The 26,174-nt window shown below is 39.3% G+C and overlaps 1 protein-coding gene across 1 annotated transcript in view; it reads right to left on the reverse strand.

The window, feature by feature from the left end:
- LOC126037738 (sodium channel protein type 5 subunit alpha-like) overlaps window positions 1–24,072 on the reverse strand; it is a 38,165-nt gene extending 14,093 nt beyond the window's left edge. Inside the window, exons 1-17 of the mRNA XM_049798436.1 lie at window positions 24,043–24,072; window positions 19,574–19,857; window positions 18,445–18,563; window positions 16,698–16,796; window positions 14,980–15,108; window positions 14,104–14,195; window positions 13,040–13,261; window positions 10,602–10,659; window positions 9,798–9,939; window positions 9,121–9,318; window positions 7,995–8,171; window positions 7,047–7,448; window positions 6,181–6,310; window positions 3,874–4,112; window positions 3,331–3,531; window positions 2,192–2,545; window positions 72–501 (exon numbers count right to left, since the gene is read on the reverse strand). Of these exons, the coding sequence (XP_049654393.1) occupies window positions 72–501; window positions 2,192–2,545; window positions 3,331–3,531; window positions 3,874–4,112; window positions 6,181–6,310; window positions 7,047–7,448; window positions 7,995–8,171; window positions 9,121–9,318; window positions 9,798–9,939; window positions 10,602–10,659; window positions 13,040–13,261; window positions 14,104–14,195; window positions 14,980–15,108; window positions 16,698–16,796; window positions 18,445–18,563; window positions 19,574–19,828 (3,247 nt within the window). The 5' untranslated portion in view covers window positions 19,829–19,857; window positions 24,043–24,072. The remainder of the gene's footprint in view (window positions 1–71; window positions 502–2,191; window positions 2,546–3,330; window positions 3,532–3,873; window positions 4,113–6,180; window positions 6,311–7,046; window positions 7,449–7,994; window positions 8,172–9,120; window positions 9,319–9,797; window positions 9,940–10,601; window positions 10,660–13,039; window positions 13,262–14,103; window positions 14,196–14,979; window positions 15,109–16,697; window positions 16,797–18,444; window positions 18,564–19,573; window positions 19,858–24,042) is intronic.
- Between the last annotated feature and the right edge of the window lie 2,102 nt (window positions 24,073–26,174).

A 26,174-nucleotide genomic window follows, 5' to 3' on the forward strand; every position in this document is an offset into this window, starting at 1 on the left:
TACATGCATCCCTCAATATATATATGATTCTACTGTTTCAACACAAATAAAAAAATTCTTTACCTGTTTGCTATAGTCTATGTCTGTAAATGTGCTCAATTTATCATCATCTTCAAACCCCTCACTTGTATTCTCTGCCTCAGCAATAGGGACACAAACAAATACATTGGGATTGGTAATAAAATCTTCAAGACCTGAGCATCTGTCCCCATTTCTCTCAGCCCATTCGTTATTGTAATTCTCTTTACGATTTTTTATCTCTTCACACTTGAACCCAAGGGAGTTCTGTGCAGTCAATTTGATTTTCTTCCTGTGCGCTTTCTTTATATGCCTGAACTTTTCACAACAGGTATCCCACGTAACACTCTTCACAAAGTGAAACCCCTTGTGAATCCGAGCAAAGGCAATCCGAAGATTGTTCATTTCTCCATCATCCTCTGCTGTCTGGAGACATTCGGTACTGAAGGAATTCAACAGGAGCGCAATGAAAAGGTTGAGAACCTGGAAGTCAGTGAAAAAAACAATAAAATTAAAAGCCAGGAGAGCAGCATTCGGAAATCTAAATTCTAACTTTGAAGAACACAGATACTATCAAAGTTCAGTCTTACTGAGCAAAGCAAAACAAGGTAATAATGAAATGGCTGTGACTGATCATAATGTGGTTGACGAAGTAAACTTCTCTCTCAGAAAGTTCAATGTTCCCATGACCCTCTTCCCCAAAAAAGTTTTTTAAAATAGTAGCTAAAACAGATCTGTGCCTGCCAAATGCATTATTTGGCCAAAACAACTTTTCAATAGTTATAGTAGTAACTAAGACTATGGTCATGGCTTGTCAGTTTAATAATATCTCTTCCTTCTTCAAACTAGAATTAAATCAGGCTTCTGTGGAGCTGCTTCCAAAATCCTGTGAGATCAGATCCAGGCCCAGCAATTCCATCAAAACTGCGACACTGTCACAAAAATCAAAATCAAGAGAAGCTCAAAGTGAGGTTTCCTCCCTGCTTTTGAGTACATTTAAATAGAAGAATTCATAAACTTTTTTTTTGTTTGCTTTGTTTTTTTTAAGGGAATGGGAGAATTTAATTTTTTTCCTAATGTTTGCAGTTTGGGATGGGATCTATAGATCTTAATTTTTATCATGTTAAAACTGGGCACATAGCACCTGTGAGTCATCCAGGGACCACAGTCAGCAAACAACATCAGCCCTTCAGAGACCATTTCATCCCATCTGTCTTAGTTACTGACATTAAGTTGGAATAAATCTCACTCTCAGAAACCTCTCGATTTCCTTTGATAATAAGAAAGCCTAGACAAGGAACGTAGGCTAAGTACTTAATTGTTTGACAGTATAACATTATGTGATAGGAATATCACTCACAACATTTCATCGCTGAAATCAATCAATGCGGTGTAGAACAGGTGGGACATTAAACCCAGGGATCTGGGATTCAGCCACTGAACAGATATTTCCCATAAAGGACTGCCTAAACCTAGTCCTTTTCAGTGGTTTCTTAAATTAAAATTGGCGTATTAATGATACTGAGAATGACATAAGAAACAAAGCTACTAAAAAAGAGATTTTTATGATTTGGGCATTAAGGACAGAACAGGACCAGGAAGGCAGCCGCTCCCTTACACCCCGGCACGGGTGTGCGAGGCTGTGCCGGGTATGCCATAGCAGGATCTAGCTCTTGAGTGTAAACGTACGTAAAGATGATTAAAGAAAATCCTGATTTCAGTCACAGAAGTGTAGATTCTGCCATTTGCTGATAAAGAATTCAATCCCTGCATGAGATCTTAAAAACGCCCCAAACCTAAAATTGACTTACAGAGGGACTTAAGCACTTAGCTCCATTAATTCAAGCAGGTGAGCCATAAGCCTTACTGATTATTTACATCCAAACCCCAAGACGTGAAGAAACATAGTTGCCTGTATTGTATTTACTGCAAAGATATTCCTCGTCACATTGGCACATGAAAAGGTCAAGTGATGCTGCGTGCGAAGCACACAAAATGTGAAAATATGGGCAGCCACTCGAAGGTGAAAGGCAAAAGAGGGTTTTGCAGCTGATAACACGCACAGGTAACTTTTCCACCTGTGTTTTGGGAAACTACCTTTTGTTGACAAAGTGGCAATTAAGTAGATTCTACCATAGACAGAATGAAGAGAGGAAAATATAGAAAAACTCACCACTAAATTTCCTATCACCATGACCAACAGAAAGACAAGAAGGCACAGCGGCTGTTCAGCAACCACCATGCAGTCCCACATGGTCTCAATCCATTCTCCACACAGAATTCGGAAAACGACGAGGAACGAGTGGAAAAAGTCCATCATGTGCCAGCGTGGCTGGCCATTTTTGTTTATTTTATGGCTGTTCTCCCCATAGCTTCTCCCAAAAAGTTGCATCCCTACTATAGCAAAAATGAAAACGATGATGGCCAGGACGAGGGTCAGATTACTCAGTGCTCCCAGGGAATTACCAATTATTTTAATTAGAGTGTTTAAAGTTGGCCAGGACTTTGCCAGTTTGAAGACCCTCAGCTGTGTAGAAATATAAAACATAGTGTTAGACACCAGTAGAGATAACCCATTTTTGAACCGTTCAAATCCTGCAAAAAAACATTTGACAGGTATTCTGAACTATTCCAGCAATGTAATATTTGTGGCACTGTGACACTAATGCTTTTTAAAAAGTATTTATAGATTTATTTTTTTTTTTTTTTTTAACTGGGCAACATTGCAAACATAAGCTAACTGCCTCGTAAAGGAACAGGCTATCCTGAGTCCCCCGTAAGTGTTTGGACCACGCAGGCAGGGATCCATACAATGCACTTGATGTAGATTAGGGTGCCCAACTTAGATGTAACACAAAGGACCAAAATTGGAAGACTGGCTGCTATATTACTATAAAAACTGTCTATCTTTTGGTAAAACAACCTAAATCAGTCCACGGTGTATGGTATGAATACCTTAACATAATTTCACACCTATTTTTAAGTATTGTTTTTTCTGCATTTGCACTCTGACACTTTTTTCCTATGTTTCCTGTACTAGTTTTTAATTTTTGACACCAGTTTTATAACATGTCTACTCTGGAATATTTTTTCCTCTGAATACTTCTTAGTATACTCAAAATAAATGTATACGTCATTAAACTCTGACTTCACAAGGAGTTTAAGAGTGTTTTTCTTATTCCTAGTGCCAAGAGAAAGAAAAATAAAACAAAACAAACACATTTCCTGCATCCTAACTGCAGACAAGAGAATTATTATCTATTATACTCACAACATGAAGTTTTATACAACTGAGTAAACGTGAGGCATTACCAGTCTGAAGGATCGTAAAACTGACAGGACTCCTCCTTTTCGCCTTTCTTTCTTGCCCTTGTGTTTGGGTAAACTCAGTTCAATTAAACTCAATGTGACAATTACACTGTCAAAAATATTCCAATGCTGCTGAAAATAATAATAGGGATCTAGAGCAATGATTTTTAAGATCATTTCTGCAGTGAAGATTCCTGTAAAAACCTGTGACAGAGAAACAGTATCATGAGCCTAAAAGTAACCATAAATTTATCTCCTCTTTAGGTCATGTTCCCACAAATAACATTCATAGACAGGTCAAGAAAACTCATTTTTGTGAACTTCTAATGCACTTTCAATTAAAATATGAGTATTGTTTTCTGCCTTCTCAGGAGTATGTCAGAAGTGTATCAATAAAATCTGGGAATAGACTATATTAGAAAATTAGAGTTTATAAATGCAGAGTTTGCTATCTTTAATTTTTACAGTTACTCTTTATGTCTCAAGTGAAAACACTCATCAATCAATCCTTGGTATAAAATGTCACATAGCTGAGATTTTGCTTACCAAGTTGCCTACATTAAGCATCGATTTAAAATTCTGTGACATATTATTGTGCTCCAGTGCCATGAACAAAGTGTTCATCACGATGCAAACAGTGATGGTGAGATCAATAAAAGGATCCTTTACGAAAGCAGCCACTTTTTTCTTGATTCTCAACCAAAGCGGAGAACAGTCCCAAATGAGATATTTTAAAGCAAAATCATTCAGGCATGGCGGGCATCTCCGCTGAGATTCTTCAAGTTCTAAATGCAAAAGAAAACCCCACTATTAAAGAGTTATCACTGAGCAAGGTAGCGAAATAACAACTTCAGGCATTCAAAAGACCAGAGAAGAAAAAGGAAACCTCACATCTCACACGGAGCCCCAAAGCTTCCCTGCACTTTCTACCATTCCTGTCGTCCCTACATCAGCTCGTAACACGCAGATAAAATTCAGAGAAAACCGGATTCAAAAGGCATTCATGTGAACTTACTTCCAAAGCCTTTAGATCAGGTTTTATTTAGACTCAGACTTGTGCTACAACAATTTGACTAAATACAGATGTTTATGACGCAGAGGCCACGCCGAAGCCTCTCACAGTCTTGTAGTTCAACGTAGCAGCTAAGGCACCTTCCACCTTATCCTTACGTCGATGTCCAGGACACTGGCTGTATCACACCCAACATCTTTTTGTCTCCTTTGACTCTCAAGGGAGTCTACAGAGTCGATGGCAGCCACAGGAATTCTGACTGTAGGTGAGACAAATCCAAACTACCGTGCCTGAAATTTGGCCTTAGGCCACTTCTACTGGGAAGGTCACCCCTACCCTTTCCCAGCTGATGCAAGTTGCCACACCTCTTCATTTTCTACAAGTAAAACATGGGGTAGGAGTTGTTCTGGCTTTGTCATTTACATCCTTTTGGTCAAATATAAATCTCATAGCCTTTCTTTCTTCACCATCAATACTAATGAGTCTTCCAAAATACTTCCGACCCTGCTGAAGTCCTGTGCAAATTCATTGACAAACTGGAGCTTACTTAAAGGTAAATACAAGCACGGTAGGAATTAGTAATCTGTTTTTCAGGGATGTGAAAATTTTTCAGACATCAGATCAGCTGGATCTGACTCCTATCCTTTACTTAGTTGGACCTGTCCTTATTTCTTCCCACTGTTTAGTCTTCATTTCTTCTTCTCCAGGCTCAAGTGTCAGATTCCACCCTACACTGCTTATTCCCATGGGATCACCTTGACTCAACCCCACTCCAGGTGTAGCTCATCTTCTGTTCTTCTAGATCAAATGGCTTCTTGTTTATGTATACAGCGTGGATCCAGCAAAGACCCTTCCTGCTCCCCTTTCCAATGTCTGTTCTCAGGTTAATCCACAGTCACTTGGAGCTACAAGTCCTGTTCCATCCCAGTTCAGAGCTGAAAGTGTGCAACAAACCCCAGATCTTTGGTGAATTACACTGCAAAGCAAGGCTCCACTGGATGCATTGCAACTGTGGTTCTCCCAAGAAAAATTTAAAAAAATTTAAGAAAAGGGACCTCCCTGCCACAATGGTACCCTCTTGCTACATCCCATACTTGTGGTCCAAGAACTGGTGATAGAGCTCCTCAACAGGGACACACACACACCAAAAAAAAAAAAAAACCCCAAAAAAACTCCCAAACACCACCACCACCCCTCCCCACCCCCCACCCCCAAAAAAAACCCAAAAAAACAACCAACCAACCAAAAAACCCACCACCACCAAAAACCAAACAGAACAAGACTTCCTCATCCTGAACAACTTGGGCTGAAATTTTTCAGTTAGATCTGCAACAAAATTGTCCATCATCAAAATAACTGTCAATGATAGAACCCCCTAAAAAATTCACATGGAAAGGTAAGTTAAAGGAATAAAATAGTGAGGCTAAGTATTCAAAACCCAGGAATTGCCAAAACTGATTTTACATGCATAATTTTATCGTTAGATTCTGCATGCCTGTGTCTCTGCCAGTGACATATCGCAAGTCACAGGGTCAGGAGAAGAAAACAGTACCCCAGTCCTGCACCTCAGATGCTAGAGAAACTCCTTCCACCCACTTTCTCGCCAGTCCCCTTCACTGTCTGTCCTACAAAACGAGATCTTACAATAGGCAAAGGATGCATTCCAGTGCATAAAGACTCTCTGAAAATACATTTTTTTTTAAAAAACCAAGATTAACGATGAAATTCCTAACTACACAACCTACAAATCTCTCTTAACCTTTACGAAATGTATTGACATTTTGGTCTTTCATGCTAGCATTACCTTAGCATTGAAATAAGCATAATGAGGAACCACTTACCCTCTAAGACACTGGTAATTATACTGACTGCACTTGCTGCCCTTTGTCTCTGAAGTGCCTCGTTAAAATACTCCACCGACAGATGAGGAGGCGAATGCATCATGCTGCTCTCATCATTTACAGCTGGCTCCTTAAAGAAGTAAACATGATTAGGGTGATACCACAGGAATAAAATGAAGTAGGATGTAATGATGACTAACTGTGAAAGTTAATAGGAACAAGGACATACAGCCATATGATAGTACCTTTTTACAAGATGTGTAATAGATGTTGAGAACGAAGGTCCTACTCTTCAGTAATAATGCTGCAGTAAATGGCTCCTGCAAGCATGTAATATCTACAGGGCAAGCACAAACCTTGGAAATAAGTATATGAGGGGAAATAGGCCTAGGAAATATTCCAGAGACTTACGGAAAAGAAGAGAGATGAGGGATAAACTCATAGAAAAGCATCTCCACCCACCTGGGGAACTTACAGACAAAGGTTCTGCATGATACTAAAGGTGCTACAAAGGAGGAAGAAATTACAGGTACAGTTCAAAATGACCCCCCTGGACAGAGTATGGGCTAAAAAGACTCTTTGGTGACTTGTAATTCCAGCACTAGGAACCTTCAAAACTATGTTAGTACAAATTGTGAACAGCAGAAAAATAGGGTTTATAACAGGATTGCTGAGGTCCAGTTTTCAGGAATTCATTGGTGTTAAAAACCACTTTCTACTGACAACTTATAAACTCCTCACATCAGTAAACTTCATTTCACATCACTGTTTGCTCTTACACTGAAACTTTTAAGACAAGAAAAACCTGCCATTTGTAGAGAAACCATAATATGAAATGTATATATAAAATAATATCTTTTCCTTACCAGATCCCCCTTTCCCGTGTCTTCCATTACCGGTGGGAGCATTACTCCTTCGGAAGACACTGGATCTAGACTGTGCACCCTGCTGCTTCCTCCTCCCACCACCGAAATCACGCCATTGCAGTCGTCCACGTTAGCCCACTTGCTGCTCTGCACGCAGTTTGGGGTAGCGGGGTGAGAGCTGTGGCTCATTTGACTTTGCACGCTGGAACGTCTTCCCATCTGCGTGACCGACAGTGGCCGACACTGAATTTCATGTTCCCCAGCACTGTGGGTTTCCTCGTCACCAAAATCTGTTCTGGAATCAACTTCTAAAGCAGGTATTTGGAAATTGAACACGCTCCCATGGCTAAGTCTGCGTTTCGCCTGGTTTGCATTGGGACCGTACATGAGGCCAAGGAAAGACTAAAAGACCAGGAAAAGGAATAAAGAGAGAATGGCATAATATCATAAAGAAAATTTGGGGAAGGAATAAATGTTTATAGCGTTTTGCAACATTTCCTATCAACCATTGCAAGTCCAAAACTCTTACCTGATTTAGATTTTTCAGGAAGGATTATGCTTAGATTTTAAAAGCCAGATAATAAAATCCTATTAGCTGTAGGAGCTATTTTTGTGATAAGCTTTATATTTATATTTTAAGCAAGAAATTTTAAACAGAGAACAATGGCACAAAATTTCAATTCTGATAGTCATTCACTTTTTTCTGTTTCTTATTGTTACAGAAATTTATTGTAACTGTTATAACTTTCCTTCCATCCTTCATTTATAGTATTTCCTTTTCAAATTAATGTTTACATATAAGTCTTCCTTATCCCAAAAGATTGTTTATTTTAAAGACTTAAGAGCGATCAGTGTTTGTAATGGGATTTGGTTTGTGCTCTCAAGCAATTTATTTTAGTATTAAAATTGGAAAAGCTGTAAGGATCTCAGATTCAGACAATAGATTACCAACTTTCGTTGACTGTCTGTGGACTGTGACTTGGGGAATTGTTCTTCTTCATTATCCTCTATGCCCAAGGACTTATTTCTCTTTTTCCTATTGCTTCTTTCTTTGATTTCTTTGGGAGACAAAGAGGCTTCAAAGGAGCTAATTGACAGGATATCAATTCCTTTAATAGCCAATGACTGGAATAAAAACAAAAACATGGATGATATTTTGCTGGGTACTTTGAACATAAGCAGAAAGAAAACACTTCTGTGCTCTATATTATTTCCTCTTAACAATTTGTGTTTCACAAAACTCATTAAAAATCTTCCAAGATAACACTAAAAGAAAGAGGAGAGAATTTCCCCAACATATGGAGCACTGAACAATTTGCTATTTGCACTACGTTACATGATCGCATGTACTGGGCCTGCCAGGGGCAAAATAATCACATTATAGCTTCTATTCCTCCATATGGCAGATTTGCTTACAATAAAAATACTCAGTTCAAAAATAATGCTGTAGAATATATCCTTTTTCCAAAATAAAATGCTCAAACAGTATTAAAAATCTGTCATTTTGTTGGGGATCCTTGGGACTGTATTCATACTGTGGCTGACTTTCCTTCCCATACTGAATTTAGGACAATGTTTTCAAAACACAGGAGTATTTGTTCCAGAAGCTTCTCAGCCATTTAAGTTACCAAGAGACTTTAATTCAACTACAATAGGTTCTGTCTCAGACGTCAATGCAGTTGATCAGTGGAATTACTGTATATTTCTCTGCTCAGCAGCCCACAATGATAAAATAGGGAAAAAAATTAAAAAACCAACTACATTTTCTTTTGGAAGCTGCTAGCTGATGGAATTTTACATTTTCCAGATTTTAAAATACTGTTTTTCTTACAGTAACAGCAGCCTTTAATGGTCACTATCCACAATAAAATTCATTGTTTCACAGGAAAAATGCACAGCTGAACAAGGAATTGCTCCTGTAGCTCTACGAATCGCTACTTCCAGTAAGTTCTCACTTGCTCCTGTTCCCATGAGTGACCATTATGTACAGCCGTACACAAGGAGTGATGCTTTTTCTTATGTGCCTGACAACAGGACACTGAGACGAATGCTTGCAAGGGAATAATTTATGTACCTCCTGCTCCTTCTGTAATAATTCCAAGGCTTCCCGAAATTTCCTTTCCTTTGCCTCCGTTTCAGCAATGGTGGCCTTGTTCTGGTCTTCGTATGCCATTGTTACTACAGCCAGAATCAAGTTGACTAGATAAAATGAGCCCAGAAAGATGACCAGCATGAAGAAGAGTATATACACCTTCCCAGAAGCTCTGAGGGTCTGTAAGCAACACACCCCAGCGATAAGAATTACCATAAAACGTACCAAATAGGCTTTCAATGCATCTCTGAAATCCGTTAGAAGCACTCAGCTTCCTAGACACAATGCTTTAGGAAGTTTAGATGGAAATACACCTTCCTTGGCCCTTCTTCCCCCTCTTTCTCCCTCTTCCTATACCATCCCGTGTGAATCACTGATCGTATAGCCCATGAGGATGACTGAGGAGGCATTGTTACATTTCTGAAGAACAATACAGGACCTTTTTTAAGTCCCTAAACCAGCAGGGTGATAGGGCTATTGCTGGGAAAGACTTCAGCATCCCTTTTGTAGGAGTCACAGCTTGCGGGAAGGGAAGATGTGGGCTTGATTACTTACAGCTATTGCTTTTATTTGAGGTTTCTTGTTCTCTCTGCACATTTTCTGCTTTGGCTATTGCTTTCCCTGGAAGACCAGTTCTGAATTATGCACAAAGCTGGTACCTGCTGGTACAGACGCTCCCAGTAGTCCTGGGTCATCAGGCGGAATAAGGAAAGAAAAGCCCAGCCAAACGTATCAAAACTAGTGAAACCGTAATCAGGATTTTCCCCAATTTTCAAGCATATATAGTCTGGAGGACAGGTCCTAGAAGTAATAGTAAAAAGTAGAGCTCTTTTAACTGTGCAGTTTTCAAGGAAAATTTCAGCTTATGTGAGAGTTCTGATTACTGTTCAGCTCTGCATTTCATTAGATTGCAAACCAGTTTTCTACTCCAGGTAGCATTGGCTGGAAAGCGGGACGGAAAAAGCAGCACCCACAACCCAGCAACAAAGGAAGAAGACAGACTGGAGCAGACCAGCAACACAAGACAACTCCCTCATCGCCAATCCTCATCCCCTGCCCCTCACTGCAAAGCAGCCACATCTCCCTCCTTGCCCGAGCCTGCCCTCCAAAATCCACGTTTTGTTTTTCCAGTTTAACACTCACGAGCCTTCACAGAGAGGAACGTGTCTGTCCTGTGCTACACCTGAGATCATTCCTGGTTTTGGTTCTCTTCTACATCCGTGGGGAAGTGAAAGACACCGCTTGAAAGCCTCAAAGGAATTTAGCCCTGAATAAGCCAACTGCAGGTTCATGCTTCATTCCCTCCAAGTATTATCTGTTTACTAGATTTTGTTGTCTGTGTTCCTGTTTCTGCATTCAAGGAAAGCTTGGAATTTCTGCTTTTGTCTCATATGACTGAGTGAATATAGAAGCAGTGAAGCAGAGAAAACTTCCAAAGAAGAAATATTCTTAAGTGCACTTACCCAGCACCAGCACCACATAGCAAAATATCTGAGGTGCCCTCTTTCTTAGCAAAGTTTTCTATAAAAAAGGGGGGAAAAAATTAAAACCAGAGAACTTTCTAGCCTGAATCCTCTATCCTTTAATATGAGTACTGATGAGTAATCAGTGACCTGGAAGTGTATATGCCCACACATAGACGGATTTCCCACGCGTACAGTAACTGCGCCAGTTTACAAGATGTCCTGTCCTCATTTATAAACATACATAGGTGTATGCACAAATTTCAGACTGAAAGCAATCCTTAAAACAGAATTTTAAAAAATATTTTGGCCACATCTGCATAAAGGAAATGAAGAATTGGAGGGCACAGGCCCTGGTTTGGTAATTTTTAGCACAAATTCTGGCACAGTTTTGGCCCGTAGCAATTAGCCCTCTCCAGGACAGGGTACAAACATCATTTGGGGTAGCATAGACCAGTTCCATTTCCAAGGAGCAATAAAAACCAAAGCCCTGTTTTGAGGAGGAAGGGAGAGTATTTGGTTGTATGGATATAGACCAGACCGTGTCACTGCTCTGCTGAGCCAAACAGCAGGTCCTAACCCTGCTTAGTTGAGAAATACAAATTTCTCCATGAGGATGCTGGAGCTGTGCCCTTTTTGACTTCGCCCCCTATTTCTCTTAGCATGAGTTACTCCCATGCCTGCGCTAGCAGCAGACTGAAAGGAATAGCTTTAGTGCTAATAGCTAATTAGTCCCATTAAGATGTGGTTTATTATCCCAGATGCAAGGGAGGTCTCATGTCTTCCTGGTGCTTCTCAGACCTTAGCTGTGCTCAACAGGTAAGCCAGGATGATTCAGACCCAGCGGGAATCTTTAGTATCAGCTGTACCGTACCATGTAAATACACTGCAAAGGAATGAGTCACTATCTGGGCTACTTTCCACCCAAATTTTGTTCAGCTCTGCTTCTGCCAACTGACAGAAAGGGTTTTTAAGAAGATTCAGTGATTGAACTTCAGAGCATCATAATAACATATAGTTCTCCATGTTGGAGATGGGAACTTCCCACAAAATCAGGACCAAAGCAGCCCATAAAAAAATATACAAAAAGTCACTTAATACGAAACTGGGCTTATAGTGCTCTAAATCCTAAATCCTGTAGGAAAGTCATCTAACTTTCATTAAACCTGTCTGGGCCCTTCTATTCCTTTTGCTGTCATTGCAAATCTCCCTACACACAAGATGTATTGCATGGGATGTGAACAAGACAAAGCTTGTGAAGCAACACAGACTTTTAAGTTCTTAAGCTCTACTTTCTCCAGGCCATTGCCTTTACACAGCTGCAATGTTCTTAAAAAAAAAAAAAAAAAAAAAAAAAATATTAATTAGATGGTTTTGTTTCCTGTTTCTTCAGCACAGAAAATTAGTATTTTTAGCCAAATTTTGTCAAATCCATGGTCCTTTCTGTGGAGTTCTAATCACTGCCCAGGTTTTTTTTGAAGCTTGCTTTCAATTATGATTTTTACAACATTCTGTATATGTAAATGACGTTGTTCGTATGTGTGGTTTTTCAGTACTTACAAGAGTTTCTTGCAAAAATTTTTCCTTCAAAAATCTTTTTATACAAAGACTTTCTCCCCCTGGACTATGAAGTTATTAAAGAAATCCTGTCTGAACAAATCTTCCACACAGTGTGTGTACGAACAGCAGTCCTGTGTGGCTTTTTTATGTATTTCAACATTTCCCCTAGGAGAATGTTTTTCTCTCTATGTAACTGCTGCTGTGTCTGAACTCGCTGGTGGAGATTTTCTTCAGTGATGAAGTTTTCTTCAGATTTTTTGGCATAGACATTGTTTACTTTAGCTTTTCCTTTAGCACAAGGCTTTTCCTTTCTGAATTGCATCTTACAGTTGCTGTTCCTCTGACAACGCTTTGGTTTGTTTTCAGATCTCTGCTCTGTGCTTCCATCACCAGCCTCAGTCAAGTCGTATACAAGAAAGATGTATATTGTATATATCTTATATAAGATACAAAATACATATGATGTGAAGATGAAAGTAACTGACTGTTTTTAAACAAATTCCTCTGTTTCATGCTGAAGTGTAATTCCCTGGGCAGCAAAATGAAGATGTACAGACTCTTCGGCGTGTAAGAAAAGGTGAACTTTGGGGAATTACAGCAGAGAATGAGCTAATGCGTATTTCAGTTATTGTCATATCATTCTGGGAAACAGAGCTGGACGTTACTGGAAAATTGGGGAGTGCTATTTCTTATAATGAAGGGAAGGGGTGCATTCCTGGATGCCTGCAATCTGCTCTGGCAATCTGAAGGCCATTATCAGGTAGTTACTCATCAAAATATCAATCATCAAAACATTAATATAATTTACAGCAGCGGCTATACATGCATGCATAGGTGTCTATACTCTCATCTAAAAAAGAATTAAGGAGAAAAATTACCTGTATCATTAGCAAGCATTTCATAGGATTCCCGTGTTTTGTTAAAGAAATTCGGTATTTTACTGAACACTGTAGAGTTCCTGATACACTTTTGTCTTAGATTGCCCTTGAAAAGCTGGAGGCCTATGAGGGCAAAGACACTCAAGCAGAAAACGGTCAGGATCATCACATTGGCAAGTTTCTTAACAGACTGGATAAGTGCCCCTACAATGATCTTGAGTCCTAGGAAAACAATATACAAAGGAAAAACAGGATGAAAGACTGAGATTCATGTGTCATACTTGATTAGAGTTAAAACAATGTGTACCAACCAAAGTACCAAAATTACTGGATAATATGTGACAAATATATTTGCAATGCAAGCATAGTTTGGATGAAAGAGTGTTTAATATGAGAAAAATGGGGTTTTTCCTCATTTGATTGACCCTACAATTTCCAGATGTTCCTTTACTCTCCGTAAAATATTTAGGCAAGGATGAGAAGCCAGAGATAGTCTAGTTTTTCTTATCCAGAAAGAGTAATACGCATAATTCAGATGAAATTTCCAACACTGGTAATCTGTGAAGCAACTGCAAACACTGGAAACAGTAATGAATATGATCAAAAAGACCAGAAAGAGAAGACAGAGGCAACTCACTAGTTCTTAATTTGTATTTCATCATGAGAAAGAATCCACTGGCTGTAAAACTAAAGGAAAAGTGAAAAGGAAACTGTTTTCCCAGGGGTGATGCAAGATGATTAATAATAAAGTCCATTCAGTCACCAGAGGTGTTTCTGTTGAACACATAGACCAGCTAGAAGAACATTCTGTAAAACTGACATTATAAAGTGTTAACAAAATCTTTAAACGCATAATGAAAATAAATTAAATACAAGACTGTTTCTAATGCTTGATTTATTCTGGCTGGGCCAGGTGACTGAGACACTGTGTCCACACATTCAGCTGTGCCTGCAATCAATGAAAGATATAGAAGGAAAAAAAAAAAAGGCAAAAGCCAACATTTTATTGGAGAAGAGAATCAGTAGTAAGTAGCAGAAAATATTCAGCAAAAAAGGTATCTTACCTGGGACTAATGAAATGGTTTTTAAAGCTCTCAGAACCCTGAAAGTCCGAAGGACAGACACACTCCCCAAGTTACTAAATGCTCCCACGTAGCTGTAAAGTCAGGATATGATATGTCAAGTGGTTGAATGGAGTAAACAGGGCAATTATTTTACAGTGGTCATTCTTAACTGTCAATCCTTCTGAGCATATTTTAAGTATTAATAAATTACATATCAAGGACTTGTCTGAAGACATATGAAATAGGAATACATTACTTTATGTGGTTTCATTATGAGGTAGCTCTTGGCTTGTGCACAGCTGCTTTTGCGTCAGCATCTTAAAATATCGTGTATTAAAATTATAAACAAAGATAACACCCCAAATTACTCATTCAGGCTGAAATTCTGGCTGAACTGGTTTGATGTCCCTTCTGTAGCTGCACCTAACCAATGTAAAAGCTTTCTAATTGCTGCAAACTGAAGCTCAAACTATGATTTTTTGGGAAATAAAGAGCCCAGATTTAATGCACTGTCCTGGTGTTTATAAACATCCCTCAACTTCCAAACTCGCATTCTCATTCACAGGATGAGTATGTCCGTATTTGACAGCCCAGCTATTACATTTCTCTGACTGAACTGCATCCATTCACGTACACTCATCACAGAGCGTGTCTTGCTCTGCACAGCTCTATTCCCTTCTTGAAAGACTAATACGTTGCTCTTACACAGTGAGCGATAAAACGAGGGGAATAGTCAAAGTCCTAGACAGTTTCAGATGCAATTAGGACCCACAGGGGTGTTTTCGTACTGCAGACAGCCTTTTGCACCACAGCAACAAGAACTTCAAATACAAAGCGCAAGTGCAAGTAATCCATATTTTATATGTTCCCACTTACGCCATAACGATAACACTGAAATCCAACCAGTTCCAGGGATCTCGAAGCAGAGTGAATTCATTTAGACAGAATCCTCTTGCCAATATTTTTATCAATGATTCAAAAGTGTAAATGCCAGTGAAAGTAAATCTAAGGAAGGGAGAAAAGTGCCAAAGGAAAACAGCAATATTAGCAATTAACACGAGAGACACAGTCAGACTACTTACTGTCTAGGCCAACAAACCAAGCCAATGCTGCAGAGGAATAACGGAAAAACTGCTGTTGATTTCAGTGTATTCTCTCAGTATCTGCCTCATACGGAGTTTGAGACAGTAGCTGACTGCAATCTGGACGTGGATATTAACGTGCATGCCTGTGACATGGGTTTTGGCACTCAACAATTTTTTTTTTCAAACTCTCATGTGAGTCCCCAGAATTTAAGAAAAACAAAATTCCTAGCTACTTGCTAAAATAAAGATCAAAATTTGTATCTTCCTCTGGTTTCAAGTAGCCAAGTGAACGTGTGATATGCTGTAAATTATTTACCTTGGGCACATAGCATCCATTTCTGTGCAGAATGTTTAAAACACTTAGAGAAATACAAGAGTGCAGGTTTTTCAATTTAAGATGGCAATTATTCTTATTAATGGAAAATTATCAGTAAAAGCTCTTCTGGACTTACTGAGTGCACTTATCATTTCAACAAGGCAGCAATCTCCCTACAGAATTCAAAAGGCATTCATTTGGTAGTCAGCAAATGCACTAAGAAATTACATGGCTGTAGTGCTTCCCTCTTCATTTGGAAAGAAGTATTCTGAAATTATTACTGAAATGCATTTGAATGGTAGTCTTGATGCCAGCAGCAGATACAACTCTTATCTAACCTTTAGTGCTCTCATAGGTAGAGAAGTATCTCAGCATCTTCTGGAGATATGGATATTAATACCATGCAGAGTCTTGTTCCCGTTTGCATGAGGATTTGCCATTCCCAACTGTTTCTGTGTCATGTAACATAAGATAGTCAGAAACAATTGCAGACTTGTTTTTAAAACTAAGTATTTTGGAATCTTTTCCTTTGCATTAGGTGTTAGAATTATCAGGGTTCGTATTCTAACATTTTTATGCCAAACTGAAAAAGTGAGAGCTGAAATATTCTTTTTAAAAAAAATAAAAACACGGGATTATCCAGCTTAAGTGTGACTACAAAGGCATGGATTTATTGTGATTTAACATTGCAAGTGTTAACAGTCAGCAAGCGCTGAAGATAAGAGCTTTACTTTCTAACAGTGTCCTGGAGGCCAGGAGCTTCTGACAGAACATTTTATTAGAGCAAAACTCAGCATTTCAATATTATTAAAAAGAATTTTAAAAGACAGGAGCTCTTGATGTGCTTCATCAGCATCAGCAACAATGGGAAATGTGTCTGGATAAAAAGCAAATAATTACTGAGAAACTTCAGAAAGTGGGATAACAAACTGGAGCAGTTGGACAGACATGAAGCTAGTTCAACAGCGGAACTTAATCTACACTTAACTCTCTCCTATAACACCACAATTATTGTAGATATTGAGTTTAAAGACAAAAATACTCCCTCCAAGCAAAAAAAACGACAAAGTCCTAACACTAGCAACTTTCCTTCTAAATCTCCATAAACTATCTTGACTAAAAGCGGCAAGATAAGTCTCAATAATTCAATATAACTACAGAATTAAAAAACATACGTACCCACAGATACTTACTCAACATACTTGATCCATGAAGGAGATGGAGAAGTCTTAGAGGACTCAGTCCGAGCCATGAATACACAATTAGTTATAATAGTGCACATGATAAACAAAGTGAATAACGTAAGTCACGGGAGTGAAGGCAAAGAATATGACATTGATTCAGAAACGTAACTAGATATTCTATCAGTCATAGACGTCATATCTGGTTTTGAGTTTAAAACACACGTAAGGACAGCACGCACATGTATTTGCTGACTTTGAGTCATACTAGATGACAACACACTACCGTTGTTATTCATGTCATCTGGGCTTCTGTACGGGCTAGAGATCTGCTGCTCTAAGCATTGCAACTTGGTAAAAGGGTCCTCGAGCACTCAAAGAGTGGGAGGAAGGATGCATTTTTAGTTTCATTTTATAGCGTAAAAGCTAAAAACTTGCTCAAGGTCACACCGGAGAAGCCCAAATCTGACTCTAAATTGGCAGAGCTGCACTTTTCTGAAGGGACAGTGTGAAGTCTGCCAGGATATTTGCAGGTATCTCGAAGGACTCTAGATGCCCATGTTTAGTCAACCCTTGGGGCTACTTGGTGGCTCTCTGGGACCTGCCGACTAGAGGGTACGAACAGGAACTTGGCCATCTAGCTCACGTGTAGACACCTCAGCTTTAGCGCCTGGCCCTGGAGCTCAATCTCATGCCTTGTGTCATACCACACGTTTTGGCAATCCAGGAGGTAGATGTGCATGGGAAAGACATCTAGCCTTTCCATCATCTATCCTCTCCATCTCCACAAAAAAAAAAAACAACCAAAAAAACCCAACAACCAACTTCTGGCTTTAGCTCTAGGCATGGTCAAACTGGACCACTAGTGTTGAAATGCCAGTATCAGCCAACGTGCTGCCAGGGAAAGCCTCAGATGAGAGGAATCGCTCCTCCAGGGATGTTTGTACCCTGGTACAATGACAGCATCAGACTCGTTACAGCTAACGCAGCACCGCACAGCCAGGAGATGGCTGAAAACCTAGAGTGCACACCGGGATACCGCAGACTCTGCACCGGGCTCGATTCTGCCCCCCGCAACGGCGTTATTGCTCTGGTCTCATTGCCCAGTGCCAAGCTGAAGCAATACACTAGTGATTCCCGTCTCCTAAATTTGATGTATGAGGTGGGATCTATATATTACCTTTATATTCCAAAGGCATTCCCTGCAACAGCACCCCTGGAAATTTTCATTTTTATATACCAAAGTTATATATTTTTAATCTGATTTCCTAAAAGAGACTAAGTTTGCATAATTTTTCTTTCTATGTGTTTTCATATGCGTGACTGCCTATCTCAGCCTTTTTTTCTTAAAATTGGCCAATGGTTGATCAGCTTTGGCACATGATTTGAATTTAATTCCTACAGTTTGGGTAAGCAGAAGATGAGAAAGAGCACAGAGACCTTATTAGTCTTCTCGCTGAGAAAGGCTTCAGCATGAGGTATTTGTTTATGAGACATCAGCAAATCAACATCAGACATCATTCTCAAAACACAAATCTGTAGAAAATCAAGCTTCAATACCCCCAGTACTCACAAAACTATTTATTTCTTAAGTAACACAACAGCACCAAGGTAATAATAATTTCTAAGGTAATTCATAATTAGAAGTAATCTGGAGTGAGGAAAAGTCTAGATTCAATCAATGCTCTAAAATACAAAAGCACAGGATTACGTAGGGTTTCATAATCAAAAAGAGTGAATGAAGCCAACAAAAGGATATGAATGCACTAAAATTTTAATTGCTGTTCTTCGGATTGGATGGAAAGGACTGAGGATCCATAAGGCACGTGTAGCCGTAAATCTGAAGATTATTTTCTGTTTGTTTAGCACTATGAAAATCTTTTAAAAAAAATAAAGAAAAATGAAATAAAGTTTTCAGGAAGTTGAACACAGAACATATTTTTGTACTATAGCCTGTTGTATCAATGACGAGCAAGAGCTTGATTTTAACTTTAGACTGTTTGTTTAGATGGGAAGACTCTTTGTAATACTTTGCTATCCTTTCATCATAAACTGATGAAAGACTTAATACCCATTAACTGTCAAACTGAAAAAAAAATCCTCAGCATGAACTTCTTTTTTTAAACCTTAAGACTTGCAAAGCGTTGTGCACAGAACTAATCTTGCATATGGCTATTCTCTTAAAATACATTGAACCTCTCATTGAGTCAAGATATACAGAGGTGGAAGGAAGAATCGCAGCCTTTATCATTATTTGCTGTTGTTGATAGTGATCCTCTAGCTCTAAGACTGTAGAAATTAGTTCAAAGTATTAACCATTTATCAAGCAAGAAGCATAATTTCCAACGGATTAGTTCCCATTTCTCTGTTCTTTATTGAAAACCATATTCTTCAATTCTTCATGACTAGAATATGGAGCTTGAATAAGTAGGTTTTAAGAATTCATCAGCAAATGTTTTAAAATCATATTTATACTTAGATGATCATTTATTGTACATCTAAGTGAAACATAAGCATTGAGATAGAGGAACACATTGTTTCAAACCATAGAATTTAAGAAAATTTACAAAATTATCATTTCTTGTAGATCTGACTCAAAACCCTCTTTTCTTCCTTTATCCATTCTATTTTTTTTCTGCTTCCATTCTGACTCAAATGTTAATCAAGTTCATATTATTTAATTCCTGTAATTCAAAATTAAGCTTTTTTTAAGAAGATTACAGCATGTCATTCAGCCGTGCCAACTGTTTGCATTGTTCTAATCTAGAAAGGGATGATAATTTTTCCAAAGGGATGTAAGCAAAACTGTTTGACAGATCATCCACATAAACACTTCACAGCACCACAATGAAACAAATTAAAATCCAAGCATCTTCGTTGGCTCTAACCTTACGATCTTTGTAGTATGGGTCGAGATCCTCCAGTGGTTCCCCAATAAGCTCTGGAGGAGGATTTCCATAGAGAGCTGGTAACTTCTGGAAAGCTTTTAGGTCAAGCTGAGGACGTGGTTTCTCCTTAGGTTTCTGGTCTATAGTATTTCTTTGACAGTTCCTCTTGGCAGCAATTCTCTTTTCGATAGCAGCCAAGGATTCATAAGTGAACTTACGGAAGTTGTTGGTACCAGGTAGTAAGAACTCGGCCATTTTTCATTCTTCTCTTCCTGTCACTAATTCTGTCCAAATAATAGGAACAAGTAGAAAGGAAGTCAAGTAACTCCAAAACAGGTAAATTATGAAAATTAAAGAACTGCTTGCCCATGCATGGCTAATAACATAAAGTTCTGAGCCATCAGCTTCTAAAAAAAAAAAAAAAAAAAAAAAAGATATGATCAATACCTTTTTCAGTGAGAAGTCTGTTCAGTATTTTTTTTAAATTATGTGTATCTGATGATAGGATGTGGGCAGACCTCTATAAAGTTAAGAGTGTATTTAGAGCACCTCATTTAAGATACCTGTTATCCCAAATGTTCTTGAGCTGTTCAGAAAAAACCTAAGGTACTGGTTTAACTCCATATCTGGAAATGGAACAGTAAAACCAAGTATGTGGAAGGTGTGTCTGCAACAGAAGGACCAAGTGTTAAATTAACTAGTGCAGATGTAAATAGATGGACAACCCATCCTGGTGGTGTCAGCACAGGAATGAGCAGTGTCCAAGCGTCAGAAGATCTAACTCATGATCCATAGAGTCACTACTGACTGACACGGTGGACAGAAATGCTCGATCTGACAAGTATCAAGCACAAAGCTTATATTTTAGGCCCACTTGTCAGAACAACAAAAGTGAGATTATACTAGAAAAATACTTTGCATTATTTAATGGAGAATTTTGGTCAGGTATTGGATAGGGTCCGTTCAACTAGATGCTACCTGAGTGCGTACTTTGGCAGTATAGTGAATCCAACCTTCTACCGTAACACTGTGAAAAACTTCAAAGCAAGCTCATGAAGTGGACATATATTGATAGTGAAAAAACTGAAAACAGTACAAAGGATAAGGTGATCCAGACCTGTATTCTTGTGCTAAACTCACTCCAAAGCTCTATAAGGAGATTCCTCTAAAATATTTTCTTTGATTACAACCTCTAGGAAGACACTTGGTTCAATACAGAGTCACAGAGCTACTGAGCCAGTGCAGTCCCATCTGCAGGCTGTGAAATGATCCCGTCTGGTCGAGGGCTTCGTGCAGGTTGTATCATTGCTGAGTCTGCATGGAAGAAGATCACATTAGAGGCACACAGCCAGGTCTTTCCATCCAGAAGCTGCCACCACCACTTCAATGTGCCCTTCAAAGTTGACTCCGTCACTAGCAGCCAGAGCTTCATCTTGGAAAGTTTAAGCTGTCCTCGCTGGACAACTGCCAGATGACCTGCTCTTGCGCCTTCCCTTTCCAGGCACTATATGCAACATCCCAGGAAAACACAGAGTCTGAATCAAGAGGATTTGTTTGACTGGAAATAATTTTACCACCTGTGTGCTGACTCCCTGTATCTTCCCCTGCCAAGCAACGCCATTTCATTTTGCCCCAGATACAACGTGATTTCAGTTGTCCTCACATTGCTGAGCTATAGAAAACCATCGCTGTGAGAACAACAGCTGGAGGCCAGTGACAAACTAACTGCAGTGAAAGCTTTTCATTTTTGCAGTCTGCCTGCCTCTCCCATTAAATAAGCAGACAAAATTATAAATAGGAAAAGTATCCCTTGCTTCCAGCACAAAATAGCAACATTTCTGGAAGCGAAATAGGACATTCAGGCAAGAATACTCATTATATTACGTTTTTCAAGATCAAGCTAACAGTCTGGAAGCTGTGTGTAGTACTATACCAAAAATGAAGAACTTAACATCCACTCCCACTTTTTCAAGTCTTCAGCTAGCCAAAGTGGTGTTTGTTTTGTTGATGCTCAGAGTAATTTAGATGTTGTGGTATCAGTAATGAGATCTCTGAATGATGCATGAAATGACACAATTTCTGTGCAATGCACAGAGGGAATACAATAATTACTTTATTCTGCTTTGTGCCAAATCATCCAAACATACCCATCCCTCTACACAGCGCTTCCATAAAAGTCTACCTGATCTCAAAAGTTCACCATAAAATTCTGGGTTTGCTGCAGATTTCTTCGCGGTTTTCTCTCCTCTCTTCCATGAAACCATCTTTCAAATCCCAGAAAATAAACTTTGATTGTCACACTGTTCTCCCTCAAGACTATTAGAAGGCAAAGCAAAGTCCAGGAGGAAAAGATGTTGCTGGCTAGAGCCAAGGATGGGGAAATAGGAGGAAGCATGAAGGCACGTAGAGTCTGCAGGTCCTTGGCCAGAGCTGGACACCAGGCAGGGGAGTCTTTCCTGGTGGTTTTATAAATTGCTCCACAGGTGAACAAACATTAAGGAAAGGAAATAAAGCCTTGTGCTTGCTGTCTCACATGTCAGTAGCAAAAATTTCCATTGATGGCAGCTGCAAGCCATGGAGTAGAAGGCTAAGCTACACTTTTCATTCATGGGCAATTCTGAGCTACTCAGCCTAGCCCTGAATAAAATCTATTGATTATTAAAAATGGAGTAATCTGGAAAAAATGTTCCTGATACATTCAAGCATCTTTAAAAATATCCCCAAAATAATTTCTGTTACTTATACTCTCAGGGAGGATAACATACAAAGTACAGCTGAGATGTATTTAGGTTTTTATCTGACCAGGGCTAGACTTAGCAATTTGACCAAAAGTAAAAAGTGTTAATGCAAAACCATTTTTGCCCTTGATGTCACAGAAGCAACAAAGTACCATTTTGGCCTTTTCTCAAGACTTGAAATATCTGCAAAATAGTGTGACATTTAGTATCTCTCTAAAATGAAAAGTTTTCTTATCCTTTGACTGACTGAAGACCAGAGAATGCTGAATGAAATCAGCATGACTGAAGAATAATAATATTAAAACAAAAAAAAAGGTATTTACTATCTGTCAAATGTATTTTCTATGAATTATTTCTCAAATACCAAAAGTGTAGCTAGATAGGTTTCCAAAGTAAGCCTGCTTTCTTCCAAATGTGTTTTCCTCTGTAGGAATATTCGTTGTGACAGACTAAGAAACAAGGTTATTGTCAAAGAAGTTTTCTCTCCTTTTGATGCTATTACAACCACCCCAATTCAATCCTCAGTTAATGAATAAATGTTGTCCTCAATTATTTGATTTCTTGGCTTCATGATCTATTATGGAAAGAGGTGAAAACATGTTGACAATGACTGTGATCAGCATGACCAAGGTAATTAGTTTGATCAGAGTGGCCAGGGTTACCTTCTTAGATTTTTTTTTCTTTGTCTCGGATGATTGAAATTCTTGTCTGTTAAAACTGTCCCTCTGCTTTAAAAAAGCTTTCATAATATGCACAGAAATTCTCTCTTAAGTAACTGGAATAACAGTTGTTTGAAGACTGTATGTGAAAAGCCCTGTCCTATCGGAACAACTGAAATGTTATTACTGCCTTCAGCATAGCTGATTTTTGTACACTTCTGCATCTTATTCAGTGATAATATCCAATGCCTGGAAAAGCAAAGTTAGGGACTCTAGACTGATCCAGCTCTTTGTATTGCCAGTAATTATTTCAGGAGCCAAGAACATCAGTACGGACCTTGGAAAGACATGCTAACTGCACCACCCAAAGTTACTATGATAGACTTGGGCTGTGTTGCATCTTCCAGCAGATAAGACAAATAGAACTGAGTAACGAAAGATTTAGTTAACAGCAGTTCAAAGCTTCTGTAGAGCAGTTATATTCTTTCCTCAGAAACTTTTCTATATTTTGAGGCAGATGATTTAATGACACTTTCTTAATGATCTTTAAAACGTATGAAAATAACTTCTGTAGGGTTTTTTTTTATCATAGAATAATTCAGGTTGGAAGGGAACTCTAGAGGTCTCTAGTTTAACCTGCTCCTCAAAATGGGTCAGCCATGAGGTCAGGGTTTTATCCAGGCAAACCTCCAAGGACAGAGACTGCACAATCTCTTTGAGCAATCTGTTCCAATACGTGACTCTCTCAATCCATTTGGACCCCTTGTTGTTTCAATTTATGCCCCTTGCCTCTTGTCTTCCCCCCATGCACCACTGGAATAATAACAAAAAGAAATAAAATATTGTATTAATTTGAAAGGTAAAAGGCAATGCCCCCCAATGCCTCTATATAAGGAAAACAAATATTATGCCTGCTTCAGCCCATTTGGTCTACCTATTTATAGCAGCCTACAAGAAACGTCTCACAGGTCTGAATAACACCATCCAGTGTAGCTCCACTGAGATTGCCAAGGGAGACAATAATCAGCATATTTGCTCATTAGTTTCCCACCTTTAGAACATCACACCTTACCTGAACTGAGCTGTGGCACCAACCTTTGATTATTCCAGGTTCAACCCCCAAATTCGTTTACCTTCTCTAGACAACCTGGCTGAGAGCTGCAGTCCTCTGAGTCTCCTAGCATGGCATCTGAATGAAAGGAGATGGCAACAGCTGATCTAGCTACCCTATAGGACACAGGCCAGCTAATGATAAGTAAACGTATAGATTAAGAAACATGAAGACTGCCGAAAAATGCAACTGATTTTTTTTCATTGCCTATAAAAGAAAACTTAGCGTGAGGTAAATCCCATTCCTTCAATCTGGTATTTACAGTTTACAGTTCCCAGCACTGGGGAAGAAAAGTAGCAAACAGTGTGGAGATTCACAAAAGAAAGACCTGATAAAGCCTCCTCGCATTCGTCCAGAAAGCCCCTTTGGGTGGGATTCATCTCACCTCACTGCAGACATCTCAGAGTTAGGCAGCTACATCGCCACTAGCTCTGCAACTGCCTGCTGAGACACCTTTTCACATTTCTTTCAGGATGAAATGAATCACATCTCAGAGTGCCAGTTGACTACAATTGACGACCTGAGGAGATGTCTCGAGTGAGATGAGATGAATTCAACTCGTTGCATCCATTAGGCCTACTCTTCTTGCTGCCTCAACTAATGGACAACTGCTAAACTTCCAAAGATTAGTAACTCTACAGTCAGTGGTAGGACGGGCAAACATCATTAGTCACCAGCGGACTGTGAATACAAAAAAATTCTAGGACTGCCTTCTATTACATTGATTCCTTAATGACTACTTACAGGACAAGCTTTCTTAGCAATTAGCGTAGCGTTAAGTCACATTTTCTTTGCATGGTAAGGGTGGACTAATTTTCAGCTACTTTGCTATCATAAATAATTTAAATCTGTGCAGAGACCACTTTCTGTAAGTGCTTGAGCAGTCAATTGACAAGTTGTCAAATGGCCAGTTGCGAGCACTGAGGAAGTTAAGAAACTCTGTGGCAGCCCAGGAATCTGAAAGAAAAGAGCTGAAAAGCTTTTAATGCCCGTAGACTAGTCCATTGCTGTAGGAGTTAGGATGAGTTAGATATAATCAGCATAGTTATTACCATAAGCCCAAGAACCTTAATTGGTAGCTCTGGTGTGCCCAACGAAATAGCAAACCATGGAAACAACCTGTTGGTCGTCAAGAAGCGCAAAAGTGTTCAGAAGTGATCAGAACAAGATTGTGAACTCCAACAGTAAATGCAAAAATGATTGTGCAGTTTGAACTGAGTAATCATCAACAAGGCATTCCCTACCCATCCCTGTAACTAAGGATAGTGGGGGGAATCAGAGGACAAATACAGACTGGTGGGAAACTCCATGACCCAGCACCAGGATTCAGGACCATTTCTCCAACCTCTGGGGAACCCAGGGAGTGGAGAAGACCCCAAGGAACCCCACGGCCCAGGACTATGCACGGCATGGCTGGAGCTGCAGTACAGAAAAGTCATGTAACTCATAAAATTGCATATATCTGTGATGAAAGTGTCTTGATATCCGAGTCCATCGATCCTGCACGCTATGGTCATATATGGTGACAATTGCATAGAGCCCTGAGATAATAATATCCTTCCTATGCTGTTACCAAGAAGATTGACCAGTTGCTGGACACAGGTGACAGGGCAATAAAGCTCAGGCTTGGAGTTTTAAAAAAAAAAAAAAAAAAAGAAATGAGACATGTTAGGACTCAGCCCTCTCCTAACTTGAACACTATGTGTGCTTAGAAACCTTGAGCAAAATGGAATATATCTTGATTTAGAAATGGCATAGCAAGAGATATCAGCTGGTGTGGGGACAGATTTAAGAAACATGGCCAGACAATGTGAGTTTCTCTTTTTTCAGCCCCGTGAAGTGGGGAAGAGGAGGGGGAAAAGGAGAAGGAGGAAGGGAAATTCATTCATTTCACCAGGCTGGGCAGGCTGAGTCCTGCCAAAAGCACAGCAGTGGAAGGAAGGACCGTGTGCTGCCGGTTACATTTAGCAGCCAGGAAAGGGACAAGTTGTGGGTTTTTACCACATATTTTCCATAGTGCCGTACTGAGCCATCTGCAGATTTTATGGACATTCAAGCTTTGCAGCAAACAGAGGGAATCTGAGTTCTCTTCA

Source organism: Accipiter gentilis, chromosome 4 (assembly GCF_929443795.1).
Source record: "Accipiter gentilis chromosome 4, bAccGen1.1, whole genome shotgun sequence".
Lineage (NCBI taxonomy): Eukaryota > Metazoa > Chordata > Aves > Accipitriformes > Accipitridae > Astur > Astur gentilis.